The sequence below is a fragment of the Liolophura sinensis genome, chromosome 12 (assembly GCF_032854445.1).
Source record: "Liolophura sinensis isolate JHLJ2023 chromosome 12, CUHK_Ljap_v2, whole genome shotgun sequence".
Classification (NCBI taxonomy): Eukaryota; Metazoa; Mollusca; class Polyplacophora; order Chitonida; family Chitonidae; genus Liolophura; species Liolophura sinensis.
In genome coordinates this window covers 15,342,039-15,364,930 of record NC_088306.1, presented here as the reverse complement: position 1 = coordinate 15,364,930, position 22,892 = coordinate 15,342,039, and the positions used below count along the sequence as shown (strand labels likewise).

General features: G+C 37.3%; 1 protein-coding gene across 2 annotated transcripts in view; it reads right to left on the bottom strand.

Moving 5' to 3' along the window:
• The window catches only part of LOC135479055 (uncharacterized), a 127,160-nt gene that overhangs the window by 3,442 nt on the left and 100,826 nt on the right, over window positions 1-22,892 (bottom strand). For both annotated transcript variants that reach the window (XM_064758772.1, XM_064758771.1), the window contains exons 8-12: window positions 12,179-12,445; window positions 4,143-4,307; window positions 3,569-3,640; window positions 1,901-2,018; window positions 1,061-1,154 (exon numbers count right to left, since the gene is read on the bottom strand). In XM_064758772.1, the coding sequence (XP_064614842.1) occupies window positions 1,061-1,154; window positions 1,901-2,018; window positions 3,569-3,640; window positions 4,143-4,307; window positions 12,179-12,445 (716 nt within the window). The remainder of the gene's footprint in view (window positions 1-1,060; window positions 1,155-1,900; window positions 2,019-3,568; window positions 3,641-4,142; window positions 4,308-12,178; window positions 12,446-22,892) is intronic.

The following is a 22,892-nucleotide window of genomic DNA, read 5'->3' as shown; positions in this document are numbered from 1 at the left end:
TTGCTATGAAGTGCATGACAAATTGCATAATATCAAAGCAAGAGTGGGCTGAAAAGCTCAACATGAGTTTGCTCAAAATGGTAGTGAAATGACAATATGATATGATATGCTTGCACAAGAAGTAGACCATTGATATGACAAAGCTTTGTAAAAAGTATTTAAGTGGATAAAACAAAGCCTCGAGAAATTCAACAAACTGTCCATGATAAAATATTTATTTATTTATTTGCTAGGTGTTTTACAACGTACTCAAGAATATTTCACTTATACTACGGCGGCCAGCATTATGTTCTTTCCAAACCAGCATTATGGTTGGAGGAAAACCGTGCAGACCCTGGGGGGAACCCACGACCATCCGCAGGTTGCTGGCAGACCCATGATAAAATAAACTTAAAAGGTTTTCACATGTGATATAATATTCACCCATGATAGCTACAATGTGGTCTAGTTAAGGCATTTTTCATTACTCTCTCAGTGGAAGTATTTTGTCTTGGAATAAGGTCACACCAATTTTATTTATGTTTTACAGGAAAGCGGACTCCAAAAAATCCAAAAATGAAATAAAACTAAAACTGAAAATCAACCTTTTTTTTTCCTGACCTCCATATTTTTGTGATTTTCTTGTGTTTCTAGGCTTTATGATCATGTAAATAACCTTCAAGCGGAAGATGGTCCAAATTCGGCACACATTAGATTATTTTCAAGTTTTTAATTTTATTTTCATACCCTCCTACAACATTAAAAAAAGATTTATTCTGCCAGTTTGATTTAATTTTAACCTATTAACCTTAAATTATGAAACTTAAATATAAGAGAGAAAACAATGCCTAAAGGTGAATATAAAAAAGAGGAAATGATTTTCTGAAATGTTAAAAGTTCACCTAAAAATTGAAATATCTGACTTAATTGTCCCCAAAAATAAAAACTGAAATAACTCAAAATGTAACAGGTTTTTCAATGGGCTGTCACATAGGTGCCACCATTACTTTTTACCAGGGTTGCCTCTTAGGTTAGGAACTTGTTTTCTTATTACTGAATAGTATAGATATGTCAAGGTCACCTTGTCAGATCTTCAATGTCAACCAGCATAGAATCCTGCTCCATATGTAGATCATCTCTCTCCACCAGCATCCGTACCAGGTCTTCATTTAAATCTGAAACATGGGCAAACACATGGGTTCAACTCACCACAAGGTTTCAACTCACCACAAGGGTTCAACTCACCACAAGGGTTCAACTCACCACAAGGGTTCCATCAAGTGTCAGGATTTCCCGATAGGTATTTTGTTTGCCCTAAAACTTTTATTCATATGTAGAGTATATGACAGAAAAAATTGTCATAATTTGCACATTTTGACTGATTCTTTGTGAGTTCTTTTGATCTTAGAAAGGAGTTTTTAGATCTGTTTGGATTGTAAGCCGATATCTTACTGGTGGAAAATGGTTTTCCCAGAAGGATTTCAGCTCCAAAGGTCATATTTGATGAAATTTCTTTGCCTCTAAAATGTATGTTTACCATACATGCCATATTTGTGGAAGGCAAGTCGATTTCTTCTCTGTTCCTTACTTGATTCTAAATACACACATTTATGTGACCAACCATGTTATCTTCCTCTAATCTCTCACTGCTGTGCACCAAGTGAGGCAGCAGCACATACCATTCATGAGTCTTTGGCATGCCCCTGCCCGGATTTGATCCTAGGGCTCTTGACTCTGCAGCAGACACTCTAACCATTAGACAACTGGAGCGATCTACATGTACATGTAAAATACATGTATATGTATTTGTGACCTGTAAAAGTCCACCTCCACTAAAATACAATTTTTGAGCTTAGTCCATTAAGAAACACCTGGTTTCAGTAAAAAAAAAAAAACAAAAAAAAAACCCATATATACTTACTTTCTATTTGTGAATGTAGGTCGTTCACTAAAACTTGAATCTGAGCTAGATTCATCCCTTCCATCATCTTTCTCGTTAATTTATGCCTCCTTCCATCGCCAAATCCAGGGATACCAACCTGTAACCAGCAAACAAGAATGTACCTCCATGAATGTAATGTATGCACTGTGAACTCTTCAAAGTTCACAAACAGGTTGATTCCTAACCTGATTTAAGTCGCTGTATCAGAGATTGGAATGACTAAAGTCAAGCAAGAGATAAATCCATTTTATTTATTTATTTACTGCTGTTTTACGCCATACGATGAATACCAATATTACAGGGAGGGGGAAACCATGCACATTTCCAGAGGAAATTCATCTTAAAATTTAAAGAGTTGTATGAGCTAGGTTTGCTTGGAAGGTATAGGGTGATATCCTGCTACAAACACTACAGGGAGGGGAAACCATGCACAGTCTCAGAGGAAACTCATCTTAAAATTTAAAGAGTTGTATGAGCTAGGTTTGTTTGGAAGGTATAGGGTGATATCCTGCTTCCAACATTACAGGGAGGGGAAACCATGCACAGTCTCAGAGGAAACTCATCTTAAAACTTAAAAGAGTTGTATGAGCTAGGTTTGTTTGGAAGGTATAGGGTGATATCCTGCTACCAACATTACAGGGAGGGGAAACCATGCACAGTCTCAGAGGAAACTCATCTTAAAACTTAAAAGAGTTGTATGAGCTAGGTTTGTTTGGAAGGTATAGGGTGATATCCTGCTTCCAACATTACAGGGAGGGGAAACCATACACACTCCCAGAGGAAACTAATCTTAAAACTTAAAAGAGTTGTATGAGCTAGGTTTGTTTGGAAGGTATAGGGTGATATCCTGCTACCAACATTACAGGAAGGGGAAACCATGCACAGTCCCAGAGGAAACTCATCTTAAAACTTAAAAGAGTTGTATGAGCTAGGTTTGTTTGGAAGGTATAGGGTGATATCCTGCTACCAACATTACAGGGAGGGAAAACCATGCACAGTCCCAGAGGAAACTCATCTTAAAACTTAAAAGAGTTGTATGAGCTAGGTTTGTTTGGAAGGTATAGGGTGATATCCTGCTTCAAACATTACAGGGAGGGGAAACCATACACACTCCCAGAGGAAACTAATCTTAAAACTTAAAAGAGTTGTATGAGCTAGGTTTGTTTGGAAGGTATAGGGTGATATCCTGCTTCCAACATTACAGGAAGGGGAAACCATGCACAGTCCCAGAGGAAACTCATCTTAAAACTTAAAAGAGTTGTATGAGCTAGGTTTGTTTGGAAGGTATAGGGTGATATCCTGCTACCAACATTACAGGAAGGGGAAACCATGCACAGTCCCAGAGGAAACTCATCTTAAAACTTAAAAGAGTTGTATGAGCTAGGTTTGTTTGGAAGGTATAGGGTGATATCCTGCTACCAACATTACAGGAAGGGGAAACCATGCACAGTCCCAGAGGAAACTCATCTTAAAACTTAAAGAGTTCTAAGAGCTAGATCTGTTTGGAAGGTATACGGTGATATCCTGTTGGGAAAAAGTAGGCTTCAGCACCCAAAATTTAAGGTGGTACTCGAAAGTTGAGTAGTACACAACTCTCTAGTACACTGACTTCAGCCCAGGTCATGGTTCAGGATTGTGAACGCTCACCATATCGGCTATTGGTGATTTTTTCTTCATCTGTCTCTCCACTTCTAACTGCATGTGAGCCATCGTACTGGCCTGTGAAGGGTAGAAAACACATGCAAACATCAGAAATATCTACACACAAGTAAAACTACAGTAAATCTTCAACCTTTTCAACCACTGAAGCCGTTTTTTAAGTGGAAGTTAAGCTTTCGTTTATCATCAAAATGATGCTAAAATGATTCATTTGAGTCACTAAAGATGCAAATTTTATAAAAACTGTGCAAATTATTTCTCTACACCCCATAAATCTCTCAGAGTGATTCAAAATATTGGTTGAAGAGGCGGTTGAAAAGGTTTCAGAATTAGAGTATGCGCATAAATAATGACATTTCATTAACAAGTGAGCTGACAGTCTCAGTCTAAAACAAACAAAACTTGACAGTTGGCCTTGTGTGAAGCTGGAATGTTCAGGGTAATTTTGGAAATTTACAGACAAACCTTCCGGCCCCAACATGTGAGGTACAGATGTGACAGCACTGTAGCCAAATCAGTCTCTTTGCAATATAGGTAAGAGCCTGATGTACCCTGTTCTTACCTGGGCAAGCGCTAGTCTGGCTTCAGCCTGTAATCGAGCTTGTTTTTTAAAGAAATCTTCGTCTTCCACAGGTTCGTCTATCTTCACAGTTAGCTCCCCTGTTTTGTGTTTTGGTGGCGAATTGCTCAATGGTTTCTTGTCATTCTGTATAGGACTGGATTTTTTCTGAAAATAACACAAAACATCAAGCATGTTAAGACATTACAAAGCGTGGACAATGCTCTTCACTTAACTATGTAGTTCACTGACCTCTTTCATAAACTCCAAACAGGCAATTTTTTATTTATTTGATTGGTGTTTTATGCCATACTCAAGAATATTTCTCTTCATATGAAGGCCCCCTCATTATGGTGGCAGCAAATTGGACCAAAGAGCAATTATTGACAGTTATGGCATTTATACTCACAACTGAAAACTACCCAAGTGTTTTATTTATTTTAATATTAAATTATTTATTCGATTTGCAATTCATATTTCCCATATATGACTGCAGAGCACCACTGTCAAGAACTTGACAAACCTCTTGACCTAAACTGCAGCTGAATGAGATCTGGATTGAAACCAACGAGATCTGGAATTAAACCAATGAGGTCTAGATTGAAACCAATGAGGTTTAGATTGAAACCAAAGAGGTCTAGACTGAAACCAATGAGGTCTAGATTGAAACCAATGAGGTCTAGACTGAAACCAAAGAGGTCTAGATTGAAACCAAAGAGGTCTACATTGAAACCAAAGAGGTCTAGACTGAAATGAATGAGATCTAGATTGAAATCGAAAAGACCTGGATTGAAACCAGATCATGAATGTTTCATTTCTGTCCCATCTTTCTTATGTTCATAAATTATGCTTGTGCTCTGAGGAAGTGTGGTCAATGAAACACCCAGTGCCAACTGGGAGTATTTAATAGCCTGGATCATACTTTACTCTACCGTAATTTCTCAACCTTTTCCCATGTGAAAGAGCAAACTTTCAGCGCGATTTATGCATGATTTTAATTTGATTTTGGACAAAAAGCTACACAGGTTGGATTGGCCATATTCAGGGCTTTACAAAACATATAATATTATCAGTCTACACGCAATGCCTTCAGAATATTCTTAAATAAACACTTGGCAAACATGCGAAAGCTTAACGAAATTACCGTGTAATCACAATTCCACTTCCTGTCTTCTGTGTAATTCTTGTCTACATAAGTGATTGCATAAGAAACTGTAGTCCTACAAGAAAGGTTCGTAGAACTCCGCGTTCACACCAGAACAGAATGAAGTCAATCTGAATGTGTGCATGATGTCCACAAAACAGGGATAGGGTAAGATCGCCAGAGGAACCCAATACCTTTCTTGTTATCCTACATGTAAGTAGGCATAAAAATCGTAGCCCTGCATGAAACTTTTCTTGATAACAAAAATGATAAATCTGGCAAAGTCCATAAATCTCATAATCAATAAAGTGACAGAAACCCTATATTCAACAAATTGTTGCCCTGCATAGAGGCTTAATTTCTAGAGAACGTCTTTACTACAGAAAACAAACTGAAGTTTATGTAACTGGTAAATTTTAGAATTCAAATCTATCAATTAAAACCATTAAATAACATTTACAAAGCCTATAAAGCTAAAACCAATAAAACAGTTCAACCTTCCATCTGTTGGCCCTTTGTAGATGTACAAAGGCAAAAAGAAATATGAGAAACACAAACAAAACATAACTTTCTATCGCTGTTTGTTGGAGATTCACATATGATCGCCATTACACAGGAGCTCAAAAAAAAAAAAAAGATTAACCTGCTACCTAAGAAAATGAATTTACACACCATACCTTAAACTAGGGAGCAAAAAAAAGCCTAACCTTCAATCCATGTGTGATAGCCCAATATACAAGAGTTAAAAAAAAAAAAAGCTTAACCTGCCATGTGAGAATGTGCATTTACACACCATATCTTAAACTAGGGAGCCAAAAAAAAAGCCTAACCTTCAATCCATGTGTGATAGCCCATTATACAGGAGCTAAAAAAAGCTTAACCTGACACCAACACTTTCCCCCCTCTCACGATACCTCACCTTACTTCATGCAGGCAAGCTAAAGTGGAAAAAAAAAACAAAAAATAAAAAAAAAACAAAGCATTCAGAGAATACCAGTAGCTTGCCTGATTGAGCAGTTTGTAGAACTGTGTAATGTTCAAGTCATATATTCAAATATTGACCCCTAACCACCACCACCCCCCACCCCCTCGCCCTCCCCCCAAAAAATGGATATTATCCTGTAATTGCAAAGTGCTAAGATCTTGCCATTAAAACAACAATAAAGACCAAAATTATTATACTGTCACAACTTTCACTATTTACCATACGCGTAAAGACTGCAGAGCAGCATAAGGATTGCAGAGCAGTGACTTCATACTTTATGGAGCTGTAAATCATTGTGGTGGTAAAAGACACTGTGGGATGCTAGTGCACAACTTTACCAAAGAGGTAAAGCTCCTTACTGAACTCCTAAAATGAACTAAAAACATACAACAGATGTAAACATGTAACTTGAAAGGCATAAGGTCAAGGGCATGTGTTTAGCAATTCATCTAGCCCACCCTACCAAAGATCACCTTTTCTTTCACATCATGTTATAAATACTGGTAATCTACAGAATGCTGAAGAACAAATTACAATTTTAAACCAGGTCAATATACTGTAAATGTATTTCACTTAAAATTTATCATTTCTTAAGTAACACATTTTGTTTGATTTTGATTGATTCAACATTATAGAGCCATGTGAGAGGTTTTTTTTGTGAAGTTTTATTGATTTTCTTATCAGAAAATCTTAAATGTTGGCAACAGTTTGGTGGACTGTTGGAACCATACTCAACATGTTGAGGGACACCGACATGTAGAAATTCTTTTCAGCTGTTAAACAAGTTCTGACTGCTATATTTCTACATTCCACGAGCAAGCATGTAGCCTTACATTTATATCTGTATTTGGTGTAAAGACATGACAGTTTAACCCTTCTTAGCAGCTAAACAGAATACCACTCAGCTTCAATATGGCCCAGAACAGATTCTCATAAATGTTGTCTGCATTTTATTCACTGTGGAAACACACAAAACAAAATCATGAAAACAATATTTGGAATTTGCATGACAATACCTTTAAGGTGATGCCTCTTTTATTTACAAGACTTAAAAGTATTTACTATATTACACCAATCAGAATCTTTCACCAAGGAAACGCAGTTAATCGAAAGAAGCAGTTTTGAATCTTTTAGCCTGTCCGAAGCACCCATGGGAAACAGGATAACAGCTTCATTAAGCTTACATGGCAGAAGGTGCTGGGGCCAATGGAAAATTGATCCACAATATTACCATATTGTATATTTAAATGGGAGAAAATTTTTTCTCCTCTGCACTTTTAGCCAAAACATTCATAATGAGAGTTTGAGTTTGTAGTACTTGACCAAGATGTTTTACTCAACAAGACCTACAATAACTTCTGGTACATAAAAGCTCACAATCCAGGTTACACAGTTTCATGTTAAGCTGCCTTCGTTTTAACTTTATATATCAAAAAAAACATAGATCTACGGGATACAGATCATGGTTGCTCTCTTTCTATGTCCCTTCATAAAACTGACAGGTAATGTACATGTCACATATTCATTTATTTATTTCACTGGTGTTTTATGCTGTATTTATGAATATTTCACTTATATGCTGGAAACCAATAATAAATGGTGGGAGGAAACTGGGCAGAGATGGAAGGAAACCCAATTACAAACCGCTATAAACCACTAGGCCAGGACGACACAAAACTACACAGGTTGGATTGGCCATATTCAGGGATTTACAAAATGTATAATGTTATCGGTCTAGGCACCATGCCTTCAGAATATGCTTGAATAAACACTTGGCGAACATGCGAAAGCTTACTGAATTACGGTAATCACAATTCCACTTATGATGTCAAGAATTCCACTTCCTGTCCTCTATGTAAATCTTCTGCTTCTTAAAAAAATGCACCACATATTAATAAATTATGATATTAGACTTTACAATAAAGGCAGAAAGATTACTGGACAACCAATCAGCATCGTTACATGAAGACGAAACAAAATGACGAAATAAAGGGAAATATATATCAGATTCATTCAAGATGGTGAGTTGAAAACACACTCAATGTAAGTTGACTGCATTTCATTGTATCTTGTTTAACATAAAAAATGTTTACTCTGAGATTTCACTTTCAACAGTAAATTCATACACGCACCTATCAAATTACCCAATGTGTCAATCAAATATCTCTTAGGGCTACAAAAGAGCTCATTAAATTCTACCCAATATCCTTCCAGCAAATCCCCAACCAAATTCATCTGTCAGATGGAAATCCTTCGTTGAGTTCAGTAATGTGTGTTACATGTATCTGGAAAGAACACTGAGTGAGAGTCATAAATAATTTATTTATTTATTTGATTGGTGTTCTATGCTGTACTCAAGAATATTTCACTTATACGACGGCGGCCAGCATTATGGTGGGTAGAAACCGGGCAGAGCCCGGGGGAAACCCACAACCATCCGTAGGTTGCTGGTAGACCTTCCCACATGCATTTGGAGAGGAAGCCAACAGGACCTGGACTTGAACTCACAGCAACCGCATTGTTAAGAGACTCCAGGGTCATTACGCTTCGCTAGCACGCTAACCACCTGAGCCACGGAGGCCCCAGAGCCATAAATAAGCTTGGATTCTATATGTAACACATAAACCAGGTACTGTAAAGGGAAATGTTAAATGTCTGCATGGATTGCAATACTAGGTACATATCTGAACTTGAAACAACTGACATCAGCCTGAACCTTAAAGGATTAGTGTCCAGACTGGTTATTTATTCATAATTAGGTACCCCTGTATATGGTGTTAAAATGAGTGTAAGAAGATATTGGAAAAAAGTACAGTAATCTGGGTAATATGGCATTAAAATCATGAGATAATGAGACTGGGTTTATGTATTTTTTCCGCCAACACTCAGTAGTCTTCGCTGAATGAAGTCATAAAAGTTCAAACTTTATAAGCTGTCAGAGCTTTGTCATTTAGTTCAGTGTTAAAAAGTAACACAAGTGACAACAAGCATATCAAATTTCTCCACGAAATGCTTTGCTGTTCTGCATATGGTTGTAAAAACAGGCCGCCGAGGAACAATAAAATTAGGTTTTTTTTCAAGTTTCCAGACGATTTGTCCCTCTGGAAAACATGGTGATAGGGCTGGGTGGGTGTGAAACAAAGCGCAAGTTCATTCGTCATTAGTTTGATCAATCTGAGGTATGCCAGTAACGTGAAAGAAAAGTAGATACAATCATGCAATGACATCCACATGAATGTCGCTTTGATACAGGCTATACCATTGGCTGTGTCACTCCTGTGGACCAATGAGTGAGCTTCTAACAACTTGAGAACTGTGTACAACAACCCAATGGCCGTTTGACACCTATGGCAATGGTAGCAGTTTCTGATCCGCTAAAGAGGACGATTAAAACCCAAAACAATCCAAAACCAATCAAGTTGCTTGACTGCATTTATCAAGAATGAATTACTGGAGTTGAAATATTGGTTGTTGATTAAATTTACTCATCAAAGGTGCGGAAACAAGTGACATCTCTTTGAATACTGCTCAAAGTAGATGCAAAAGCAATATTACATAGCGATAATCCATCCCACATTGTCTTAATCTATGATTTAGATTACAAGGATTAAGCAACACCATAAGAAACAAATGAGGATTAAAGCCACCCTTCATAATACCTTTTTGACATGCTTGAGTACTTTCGGCCACAATATACATGTAACTAGGAAAATTAAACAGCTGTAAGAATTGTTTTCAGTACTGCCTTGATTAAATGCACAAAAATTAATTTTTGAAGTAAATCCACTTGAGGAAATGAATGATATTTACTGTGAAGTGGACAGAACAAAAGAATAGTAAATATTAGATTTGATATACACATAAAATGTAGACCTACAGTGTAACACCAGATAATGCAAAAGCCTGCCAGTCCGTAGTATTGCCAGTGCACTTGGACAAAGATCAAATTCAATGTCTGAAACTCTGAATCTGAAGTCAGCCCAGGGATGTCAATGTCATAATTTGGAACTTCACCATTGTCTACTATGGGTTCAAATTGATATGGCAGCATATTTGCTTCTGTGCAGCTAAAATCCATCGCAAAAAATGACATTGCTTTGATGCGAATTCCCAGGTTATATAGGCCAGCTAGACTTGGATTGGCTATCAATGACGTCACCTGCTGAGCTTTACCGGCCAGCCGCCTGGAGATCGGCAAGCATAGTAAATCTAGTGTTTTTGGTGGAATTAAAGTCATAATTACATTTCCTCACAGAGGTTATAAAGTCTTTGCTTAGGACAAGTAGCTTAATCTGGACTTCCAAAATTCTGGACACAAAGACGCATCAAAAGTCTGAACACCCAACCCTACCTCTAATAACTGTTACATACAACAATTGTCAAATGCTTAAACTCCAATAACTGTCAACACCCCAGTAATATCAAATTCCTGAAGCTCAATAAACTGTTTTGTCATCTCCTGACTCTCAATACCTGTCAAATGCCTGCACTTCAGTAGGAGTCAAATGCCTTAACTGCAAAATATAAATTGCAGAGTGTACTGACACGTTTTCATGCATAAAAGAGAACTGTGAAAACTAGAAATAGGGAAAGAGTTCGGTGTTCTCAAAGTACAATTTCTGCATTCCTGCAAGCCTTCCAAGGTCCAAGTCTTTTCCAAAAAACATCTCTAACTCAGCTTTCAATAAATACAATTTTCATCTCACTTTATACAACAACAACTGCAAGCAATAATTGTGAGATTAATTTCCATGATAAATCTAATGATCTTCTATATTTAAAAAAAAAAAATCAAAACAAGTTTCCAAATATATACGTATTTATGAAAATGCTGCCTTTTCAGGATTTTGTTCCATTCTGAGCAAATTAATTCCTTATAAGCTATAACATCTCTTCTAGTTTCAATCTGACTAGTCATACCAGTTAGCAGTTTTTAAATTACATAAATTTACATCCTATATCATACTCCATGAGTGATAAACAGTTCTGAATCCCTTAATCCAGGGCCAATAATTCTTCACAAATGTACAAAAATATGAAGGTTTCAAACCTCAACTCTTAACACAAAAAACTCCATCCCTCTATTCATCAAAATTAGCATTTTGTCCCAAAAAAGTCGGACGTGTAGATCTTCAATGACAAACAATATCCTAACTAAATAATCATTCAAGAAATTAAACCAAATAGACCATTCATAAACTCCTTAGCTGTTACCAAAACAAGATAACCCTGTGGCCTTAACAGTACCAGAACCCTTACACAACACAAGGGGTTTTATATGAATCCAGTAGGTAATTGACTTATTATTATTATTAATTCGCAGGAATTCGACATAAAAATGTAGTTTTTACCAGAATGTAGCAATGCAGTAGCCTTTACCAGAAGCAATCCAAGGCCCTTACCACACTGTCAACATGTAAGCTTTTATACCAGTACTGTACTATGCTAGAGCTTTCCCCAGTGGGCCTTATGTACTTCAAGGGCTTTAACTAGAATCCAGGCAATGGCTTTTCTATGGATCCAACACTGCATTCACATATCCAATGCCTTCATTTTCCACACGCCAATACTCCTACGCCTTTTGGAAGACAATTATACTTTAAAAGCCAGATTATGCAGATAGGCCAATCCAATAATAATAAATGGGTTTTATTAAAGTCTTACATTCTTGGGGCACTTATGAAAGAAATATTCAAGTAAAAGTAGAGAAAATGAGCAATTTTAAACATTTTACCAGGTAAACTATTTCCACCTGTTCCTCCCGATCACAAAAACAAGGATTCCGTGTAGTCAGGCTATTCAATAATGCTGAAATTTGTCTTTTCAAACAACATGGAAAGCATCGGTTTCACCAAAGACTGTAGATTTAAGACATGGGATAATATAATGTAGCAATTAAATCAGCCTTACCTCAATCAGTGATGAACCACTTTGGGGTGAGGAACTGGACGGCGGCACTTTCTCTCCGTCCACTCCTTTCTCAACGGTTGCCTGGTTTCCATCTCCATCTCCTGCTAGCGTAGCTTCGTTCATAAAACATATTTGTAAATTCATGCCACTCTGTAGCCGCGTCTGCAGGCTCGGCTTTTTAAACGCGCGTTCGCCGTAGTAATAATCCTCGTCTCCTGTCCCCATGGCCAACTTCCTGCGGATTTCTTCTCTGTCATTTCGACGAGCCTATCAAAACAGAGAAAAGCCCACAGATAATTGCATTCTTCGGGCTACATAAATAGAAAATCTGCATTTAAGCAGGCCTTTACATGTACCGGTACATACAAGATCCTTGTTTAGAACTGGTCGCTGATGTCTCATCAGTAGAAATAATGCATTTCTACCCGCCCACAGAGAAGATCTCACCTCCACTGGGGAAGTAACTCAATTATGTCGGAATGTATAAAAGCTAGCCCAGTACGTAGCTAGACTCTAAAAATCCCTGTTACTTCTATCTCATAAATATGCAAGAGGGAATATCTTGGCAGAAGATTTGTGGCTGAAATTGGCAGCTGGTCTTTTATCAGGTTAGTGTAATGACGTTCCACATAAACCTTTGTGGCGAGACATTAGACTCAACCTCAGAGTATGTCAGACAAGCTTTAGATATACAGCTAGGTTAGATCTTCATGTAACATGACGGCATTTTAACATTGGTGACGTCTGACCAATGATTTGTATATCTATAAATCAACCATCAAAATCTCCTGATTACCTTACTTTTCAAACACTAAAGCAACTTAACACCTACTACAAAACCAGAGATTTCACATGGGCCTGAAAATACGTAGCAGGTAGACTGCCAAATGATGTCTTTGCATTTATGTATGTACTTGACCCTGTGAATTTTTTCCCCCCCCCAAACCATTTTTTTTTCCCAAGAGGAAGAAACTTAATACAGCCTACTGTATTATGTATCAAGATTTTCAGAAAACGGATAAAACAGCTATAGCCATCCTAATGTTTTTATCAATACTGTATTCCTCCTCAAATTTAGTCTGTAAAAATCGATTTTCACAAGAACATAAAAACCTTACAATGATATGTCTGACATGAACACTGGAGTCCTTCTTAACATTAAAGAACTTAAACTTCTATGAAAACTTCTCATGACTGCCCTATGTAAAGTTGGATGAATCAGTCAGAATCAAGCATACTGAAATTCACAGGGTCAAGTAAATACAAAAATGCAAAGACATCATTTGGCAGTCCACCTGCTATGTATTTTCAGGCCCATGTGAAATCTCTAGTTTTACAGTAGGTGTTACGTTACTTTAGTGTTGGAAAAGTAAGGTAATCAGGAGATTTTGATGGTTGATTTATAGATATACAAATCATTGGTCAAACCTCACCGATGTTAACATGCCATCATGTTGCATGAAGATCTAACCTAGCTGTATATCTAAAGCTTATCTGACATACTCTGAGGTTGAGTCTAATGTAAAGGTACAGTGTATTCTTGTTTCTGTTGCTGCCTATATAACTTTTGACACATTTACCCAAGTAGATTATTCAGCTGCCTAAATTTCAGATTTGGTTGCCTGTGTGGCCAAGAGATCCTGGAGGCTGGCGTGTTATCGCAGCACAGTTACTCAGAAGCCTTGTCCATGCAGCTCCTGCTGGTTCAGTCTCCGGTCATACATGGGAAGGTGTGCCAGAAACTTGCTGATGGTTGTGGGAATTGTATAAAACTCTAATGAAATAAATAAATTACTTTCATATTTGAGCCCTTGCTGGCTCATCAACTCACATATTCAGAGCTCCTCAAAGCAGCATCAAAACCAGATCTCGCTTATTCAGCTTTGGTTTCAACGTGTCAAAAGTTCAGTCAGTACACATGGCAAAGAGCAGTGGATAAACGCACATGACTCTCACAAAAAATATTTGGCAATAATATCTTGGGTATAATGGCATTAAAATTCAGTTCTAATTAACTCTCTTCCATATAAATTCTTCATGAAAACCCAGAAATTTAATTATCTCTGAAATAAAACTTGCAGGCGCTCATTTGTTGAAAAAAGAGTCATCTTGGAACACCCTATACCTATTATATGAGCTTAGAGAATATTTAGCGTAACACATAATCATAATTACCATATCACCTGTCAGCCGTCCACGTTTGCAGGTACACGATAATGCTATACGCAAGTGACATCGGTGAACATATGAACATGTCAAAGTTAGTCCACAATAAACAGTGGACCAGATTATCAAATGCTGAGTGTACTTTGTCCCTAACTACTTAATTCTTGAAGATAACAGGTATGTACATGTATATATGTGTGTATATGCACAGTGCACTTGCACTTATTACATGCATGTGCATGGGCACATAACTCAAACACATACACAGATATATGGTAATTATTCAATTTTTTTCGCATGTTTACAATGTGTTTATTCAAGCATATTCTGAACATTATTCTGCATAGACTGATAAAATAATACTTTTTGTGAAGTCCTGAAATTGGTCAATCCAAATAATGCAGTTTTTCTCTCTGAAAGCAAATTAAAAATGTGTATAAATGCCACTTAAATTTGCGAAAAAGTTGAGGAATTAGGGTACAAATGAAACTTATTATGACACTGTCATCCTATGTGTATAGCGAATTTACCTTCAAAAAACCTAAAAATTCTACTGATGTTGCAGGAGCATCTGAAATACTCTCAGAAAACTGAAATACTCTCAGCTGGCATTTGAGAAACAAAGATAGAGTACGTTACCAAACTATGCGGTAATGGAAACCATGTACACAAACCTTTAGTGCATACAAGAAAGTTCAGTGCATACATACATGTATATAGTAAATCAATGTGTTTTGATGATCAATTATTTTACATGTCCCAGGGATCAAAATTACCACTGGTCTGCTGGTCACAGCCAACGAAACTGTGGTTGGTCAGCAGAGTTAAACAAGCACTGGTCCCACTGGGCAGTGACAGAACTAATATATATATAAACAAATATATTACTAATATTGGTTAGTAGCATTTTGTAGTTAACTTCAACCCATGATGTTCACAAAACATGTAATCAAATTGTTTAAAACAGCAATGCAAATCATCATTTAACAAATGAACTTATATGCTTATTTGATTGGTGGTATAGTTGATTACTACCGTAATGAAGTGTTTCACCTATAAAGGCAGACATCATTATGATGGGGGGAAACAGAGCATGACCATCTGCAGGTTGCTATTTAACAAAAAACTATCAAACAATTGCTATCAAAGACATTGTTGTCCTTTTACAAAACCTTCCGTTGTCGTAATTTTTTAAGATGTATTTCAACACAATCTCGGTTGAAACCCATCACGCAACAGCCATTTCTCAAAGGTTTGCTGCACAAGAGAGAGAGAGAGAGAGAGAGAAAATACATGGCTGCACAGGTACATTACATAATGTGTTTAAGATCAAAGAAAAGTGTAAAGTGCCGTGGGGACTAGCTTACTTCTTGGTAATGAACTTCTGATGCTATGAGATGGTTGCAGGATTCTAATTTAAAGCTATGGTCATTAGTCAAATCTTCACACATTTCGTATATATTTGCATTTCCAGCTGATTCCAGCACAACCACTAAGGCTTCATGAAAGCTACACTTTCATCAGTCTAAACAGAATCACCTTCTCAACCTGTCAAAAATTGATTTATTTATTTATTTGGTGTTTTATGCCGTACTCAAGAATATTTCATTTACATTACAGAAGCCAGCATTATGGTGGAAGGAAACCACGCAGAGCCTAGAGGAAACCCACTATCAATAACTGAAACACACATTAACTTAAACATGCCAATTAACTAATTTACGACTTACAGAGCTAGCAAGATCAATGCTGCTTATAATGATTAATATAAACTGTTTAAATAGTTATATTTAATACCAATATACATGTAATTGTAAGAGGAATAGTTAGACTTTTTTTCACATAGTCTATCTAATGAACAACATATTCATATATTTATTTTTCCCCAAAACTGGGAGAGAAATGCAACTGTTTGCTCTCAGCACTAATAATATATGTCATAAAAATGAGAAGGATTAGTATATGATGAAATCACATGCAAGCATTTTCTAAACAAAGTATTTATTTGATTTATTTGTTTTTAATTGGTGTTTTATGCTGTACTCAAGAATATTTCACTTATACGATTGTGGCCAGCATTATGGTGGGAGGAAACCAGGCACAGCCTGGAGGAAAACCCATGACCATCGGCAGGTTGCTGGCAGACATTCCCATGAACGGCCGGAGAGGAAGCCAGCATGAGCTGGACTTGAACTCACAGCGACCGCATTGGTGAGAGGCTCCTTTGCGCTAGTGAGCTAACCAACTGAACCACGGAGGCCCCTAAACAAAGTATCTTCTTGACAAATGGACATTTACCTATGTATCAATCTGCACATTTCAGTCCCTACAACAGCCCATAGCAACAGATGGTACAATATTACATCATACCTGTTGCTACAATATTACATCATACATGCACATTGAAGACCAACATGGCCACAGGCTCTTATTTGGGGGAACATTACATAACCCACTAATCCCCTACCCACATCTGTACCCTTATCTGTTGATGCTTCTGCCCATGTGGAATTTCCATACAATATCATCAGTCTACACACAATCTCACAATAAAGTCTGATGAAGTTGTCTGTTGGTCAGTATACACACTGAATTATGTCAACTTCATGCTTTAATACTACACGCACATGTACATGTACCCAAACACATACCTTTATCAGAAGTCAAAATGTTTTGTTATTCACTGGTTTTAAGGGCTTAAAGTAAACATCATGGCCTCAAATTGTGCCCAGGTCATCATAAAGATAACTTGGTATCATGCTGATATTGCTAATTTTAGACTAATACATCACTGTTTGTTATGTTTTAATCACTTCCATAATGTTCTATCTTGGTATAAATAAATTTTAATGCACACTTTGAATAGCTGGAAATACTGAACATTTTGACCCTACCTGTTTACTCCTAGCCCTTACGTACTATGATCCAAGTCTTTATAAGATCGATGGCCATCCTTAATGTCAATCAGAATGGTCAGAATTCAGAATCAGAATTATAACACAAACGCGTGATGTCAAGAGAACTTGCTTTCATTTCCATAAATATGGAAGCAATAATCTGATTGGACAAAAAAATGGACAACCTGGGAATGAGGCCAACATTTACATGTACTTCAAATCTATATTGTAATTAACACATGGGGACGTGGATAGATCTGAATTATTAAAGTGAAATTTTGACCCCAGGGGAAATTTGGATGCAAATTGTTTTATTGCACATAATGAACAAATCTGTTTGTATTTAAACACAGATATTGAATAATGTAGTTTGCTGATAAAAAGGCACCAGAATATGTACATGCACAATGCTTGAAATAAAATGATGTACATGTGTGTTTATATATACGTGTACATGTATGTTTATATACGTGTACATGTGTGTTTATATACGTGTACATGTGTGTTTATATACGTGTACATGTGTGTTTATATACGTGTAAATGTGTGTTTATATATGTGTACCAGTGCAAAATTTATCACTGGTATTACAGAACTCATTCCCCACGGTTAAGTTGAAATTAGCATCAGCAAAGTTTTGGGAAGTATAAAAAGTAAACAAAATCTCTTCGACACATGTACCTTACATGTGACTAAGACCCTTCTTTTTAACAAAACTTCCATATATCTCACTTGTACATACATGTACACGTGTCATATTTGTAGACCCCTAGCACTCGCTCACTCATACTTGTAGATCCTCATCTTTCTGTGACCATGCCTTCACAGATACACACCTATATAGCTATGCAATTAACACAGATGTACTTTTTCAAATAGGTATTCATGGTACATATAACTGAAAATAAAGCTGAACAGTATTTAATGTGAACACATTTAATTTGGACAATAAAACCTCAAACCAAATGACCAATACAATTTTACAAATACACACTGTAGACATACAAAACCAACAGCATACACATAACATTTAACAAGATTTGGGGCAGTAAGGCAGTATACGACTCCATAGGGTATTAAGTATGCATGTAACATGTCAGGGTTGAGTTTTACCGAGAAATCAAGGTCTAAGTCTTCCACGCTGGTATCCATCCTCTCTCTAGGATCATGTTGATGTTGCAGTCCCATGTCACACTGAGCAATTCACAGCACGACCAGTAGCAGCAGAAAAACGTGGCACATATGCCCCTGTACCCCAGATATATGTCCCTCAGCCCCCCTCAGGTCTGTTGAAGAGGCTTGAAGTCTGAGGACTGTTACATCAGGTTCCCCCAGTTGTTATCAATTATCAACACAGCCTGTGTACCAGTAAGTCACCCCCTTACTGATAGTGTATACTGTATGTACTGGGTATTAAGTAAATGTAAATCACACAGCTAGAGAAGTCATTCCAACCAGCTACTGCATGATGTGACAGTTCTGTCACGCTGAGGGCAAAGGTCAAATCAGGCTGATGTAAGCCAATGGAAGAGTTTGACACAAGGGCCCAAAATTCACTGAGACCTGGAGATCCAATCATGAAGCTGGAGAGATGGTTCAGAGTTCACACTGAGGGCCAATGTCAAATCAGGCTAATAGATTTAGCCAATCGGTGAGCTAGACACAAGCGACCAATGCTCACTCAGACAAAAAGGAGCCAATCTGGAGGCTGTGTGATATGGTTCAAAGTTCATTCACACCAGAACGGCCAATCAGGACTGAAACACAAAGCTAAACTTTTAGTAAGGTTTATTTACTCAGGTAATAATAAAATTAACAACAACCAGGAAACCCAACTCTCAGGCTCAATTAAAGCTCACCACAACACTACTGATGCATGGTCATCCATTCAAAGCTTTCCCAAATCTTCAGCTCAAAATTCCTAGGTACATGAACCTGAAAACACAATCACTATACTTGTACACGGTCAACAATGTTCAACTCAGCAAAGAACAGTGCTCACCTGAGGAACAGTGTCAGCGCTCACAAACAATAGGGTAATGGAGAACAATCAAGGGTACCAGTACAACCAACATCTTGTCCAAGTCTTCCCCTTCCTCCTCCCCCACCCACCCAACCAAAACCCCAACCAGTGACACTGTCATAACTGCTAGATAACAGTTAGAGGGCAGTTAGATAACACAATGAGTTCAACCAAACCAAACTGACCAAACAACCATTACATACTTGCACATGTGTGTCGACCTTCTTACTCCATAGATAATTATCACATGAAATGGATGTATGTAAACTTCACATGTAAATATATGTGTACATGCAGGGATAAGCCAGACAGCAACAATAACATACATTATCCCACATCAGACAAAATACTCCGCTTTTCATTGGACAACAATGGTCACATGGGGTACAGATATATTCCCGAATCCTGCAGACGACGTCAAATGTGTCTGCAGAGTAGGTCATCTACCTTTGTTGGGTTGTGCATACAATGGTCACATCGCTGAAGCGATTCACCTATAAATCACCATCGGTCTTCTGCACTGAATTGATGGATCTTTGCAGGATAAATTCGTTACATGGGTACTCAGTGATATGATACACAAATATGCGGTGTCAATAATCCTCATATTGACACCATATATTTGCCTATCCTATCACTGAGTAACCATGTAACTACTGTTACGTACCACTTGTACAAAAAGTGTACAATCTGGGTTTCGTATTTGGACACTGTCGCATCTTTATCCCGACACTAAAACTGTGTGAAAAACTTAGATGATGAAAACTGTGATGATGAAAAATGTGTGATAAACTGTGATGATGGAAACTGTGATGATGAAAACTGTAATAAACTGTGATGATGGAAACTGATAAACTGTGATGATGAGAACTGTGTCATAATCTGTGACAATGAAAACTGTGTGGTATTAATGTGAATACCAAGAGTTAGATGTGTTTTCTCAAAATCAAAGGTTTTACACAAATGTATAATAAAGTACACAAAAATCCATCCACCATTTCAAACCTGTAACTGGTAAATTACAGATGACCCCTAGTGAAGCCTTAATCCAGTCACATGCACGAACTCAGCAGAAGACCCTTAAAAACTATGCTAAAATCAATGCAACAAACCCCCATGGGGTCGGGGAAATTGATCCAGCAGTGGTTAAACATTGATGCAGATCACGCAATATCTGCCCATGTGGTTGTTGGATCAATCTGTGGTCGGTTAAATGTTACATGTCCCCACACTTCCTCTGGTAAACTGATCTTACTGAACAACGCGTTAAACTGACCTCTCACTCAGCGTCCCTGCATGCACTGTTACACAAAATGAAGGAATCTATAGAAGTATCTTTCACAGCTTCCAAATGCAATCCATGAATTTTTCAGATACCTATTCTTGACAAGATACTGAAACAAATTAAAGCAACACAAAGAAGCAAATTCAGAGAATTTGTATCAAGCTAAATACATGTGTGCAATACCTGTGCTTTGAGCATGTTTCTTTTTAAACTTGACATCTACACGGGAAACCAAAAATCAGAAGAGGCCGTTAACAATATGAAAATTAGATTAAGTTATGCGAGTATCCAGCTAGTTTTTGACCTTGACCTGACGTTCAACACAATGAACCTGTATGTAAAATTGGAGCTGTATAATTATTGCATGGATTCCAACAAAAAATTAAAAAAAATTAAAGAATTAAAAAATTCATCAAAATCTGCAAAAAATTATGCACAGATTAGACTGGATTTCATGCTTACATCAGTGTTTCAGCATACTTGACCTGCAGACGAAATTTCATCAAAATCAGACAAAAACTTGGAGCAGTTACTACTTGTAAACCAAAACATGACAGACAGATCGACAGCTTCAAATTAACATTTCCTGTTCGGCTTTGTGCAGAAGTGTTGAATAACAAAGTACCACAAATATTGAAAGCTGTGTGTACCGTAACTATTATAGAGAATTTCGAGAAGCCTAAGCAAGCACAGAAACACATATTATACATATAGTATACGTAGGCACTGAGTTGGCCGTCTTTTATGAAAAGGCATTGACAACTGTGCAGTTGACAGCGTTGGAATAAATCCTTCATAAATGATGCAACAAAACCTAGCCCAATGCAAGATTCAGCTGCCAGACAGCGGTGATTCCAACAGCCCCAAGTGATTTCAATGACTGAACTGAACAGCAGAATTCTCGGAAACCCAGCAACTTGATCAATAATTCGCCAATTTCCACGAGATTTCAAACTGAAGACGAGTTGCAGTCAGACATTCTGCATATCCTGATAGGATACTAAAAAGCTTTCTCCTCTGCAATAAAAAAAATTTAACTCCTGCACAATGCAAGTTTTTTGAGAAATCGCTGGCAGTCACGCAACTAATCTAGGTCATGACGTGGAAAGTATGCATATAAAAATGGGCATATGTTGGACATGGAACAGAAGTTTTACCATCTATAGCACAACTGATACACTAAAATGCAACATTTATTAGCAGATGAAATCTTATGAAGCTAGTTTAATCCTAGCATTTATAACAGTGAAATCCTATCATAATTTTAGACTTAAATTTACAAGGCCAAACACTGAGGTGCATAAAGCTTCTCAGAAAATTCCGCAAACATATACACCTCTTGTTTAACATCCCAGGAATAACAAATCCGTGACAGCTAAGCTGCATTCGATCTCTACAGTCTATATCATCTTGCACCCAGGCCTCTTGTTCAGCGAATATATAGCCAATGTTAAAAGACAGCAACTGGCAAAAATCTGACCGACCGACTTACCCAGGGACAGAGAGAAACAAAACTGCTTGCCATGGGTAAAAATCATACAATATTTCACAGGCTATAAAATTACCGCATCATAGTGACTTTAAGATGGATTAATAACAGTTTAATCTGTGGAGCTCAAGATTTTTCAACTCACGGGCGAATCGTTGTATCTATTTTTTACGAATTTGACCACCGTCCAATCACCTACTCAAGAGAACTGAATCAAGCTTACACACTCGCTAGTACGCTGGCTAACGGGTTGTTAGAAGAGCAATGCAATAAACATCAACATCAATGCAAGATGTCTTTTTCTGCGACAGACAAGGAATTGATCACCTTTTTAAGTAAAACAAGGTAGAACATCATTTTCAAATGTCCAGACCATGTGTTTTTGACTCTATTTTGACTTTGGTCCCACAAACAGAAATCTTACAGGACAAAATTGAAATCTGGTCTGTATACTTAGGACATAATTGCTTTTGAGTGTGTAAATTTTTAGAAGCTGACGTAAGAGGGTTTCGGAGATATTGAGTGTCAATATCTCGAGAATGGCACATTTTTTTATGCCCAACCGATATGCATGTAGGATGGGCAGAGGTAAACGTTAATAATAATAATCATAATAAAATAATAATAATCATAATCATAATCATAATAATAATAATAATAGGTGCACAGTTTTATGCAACATGATTCTTTCATATATTGTCATGCATTTTGAGATTCTGAACAGTTCTTGACTTGGTGTCAAGTACTGTGCATTTCAAATTATCCGTGCTGCACATTTCTGGAGGTGTAGCATACATTTACGTGATTCGTTAGAGTCTCTGCCCCATATTGTGCAACAGTAATCCCTCAATGGT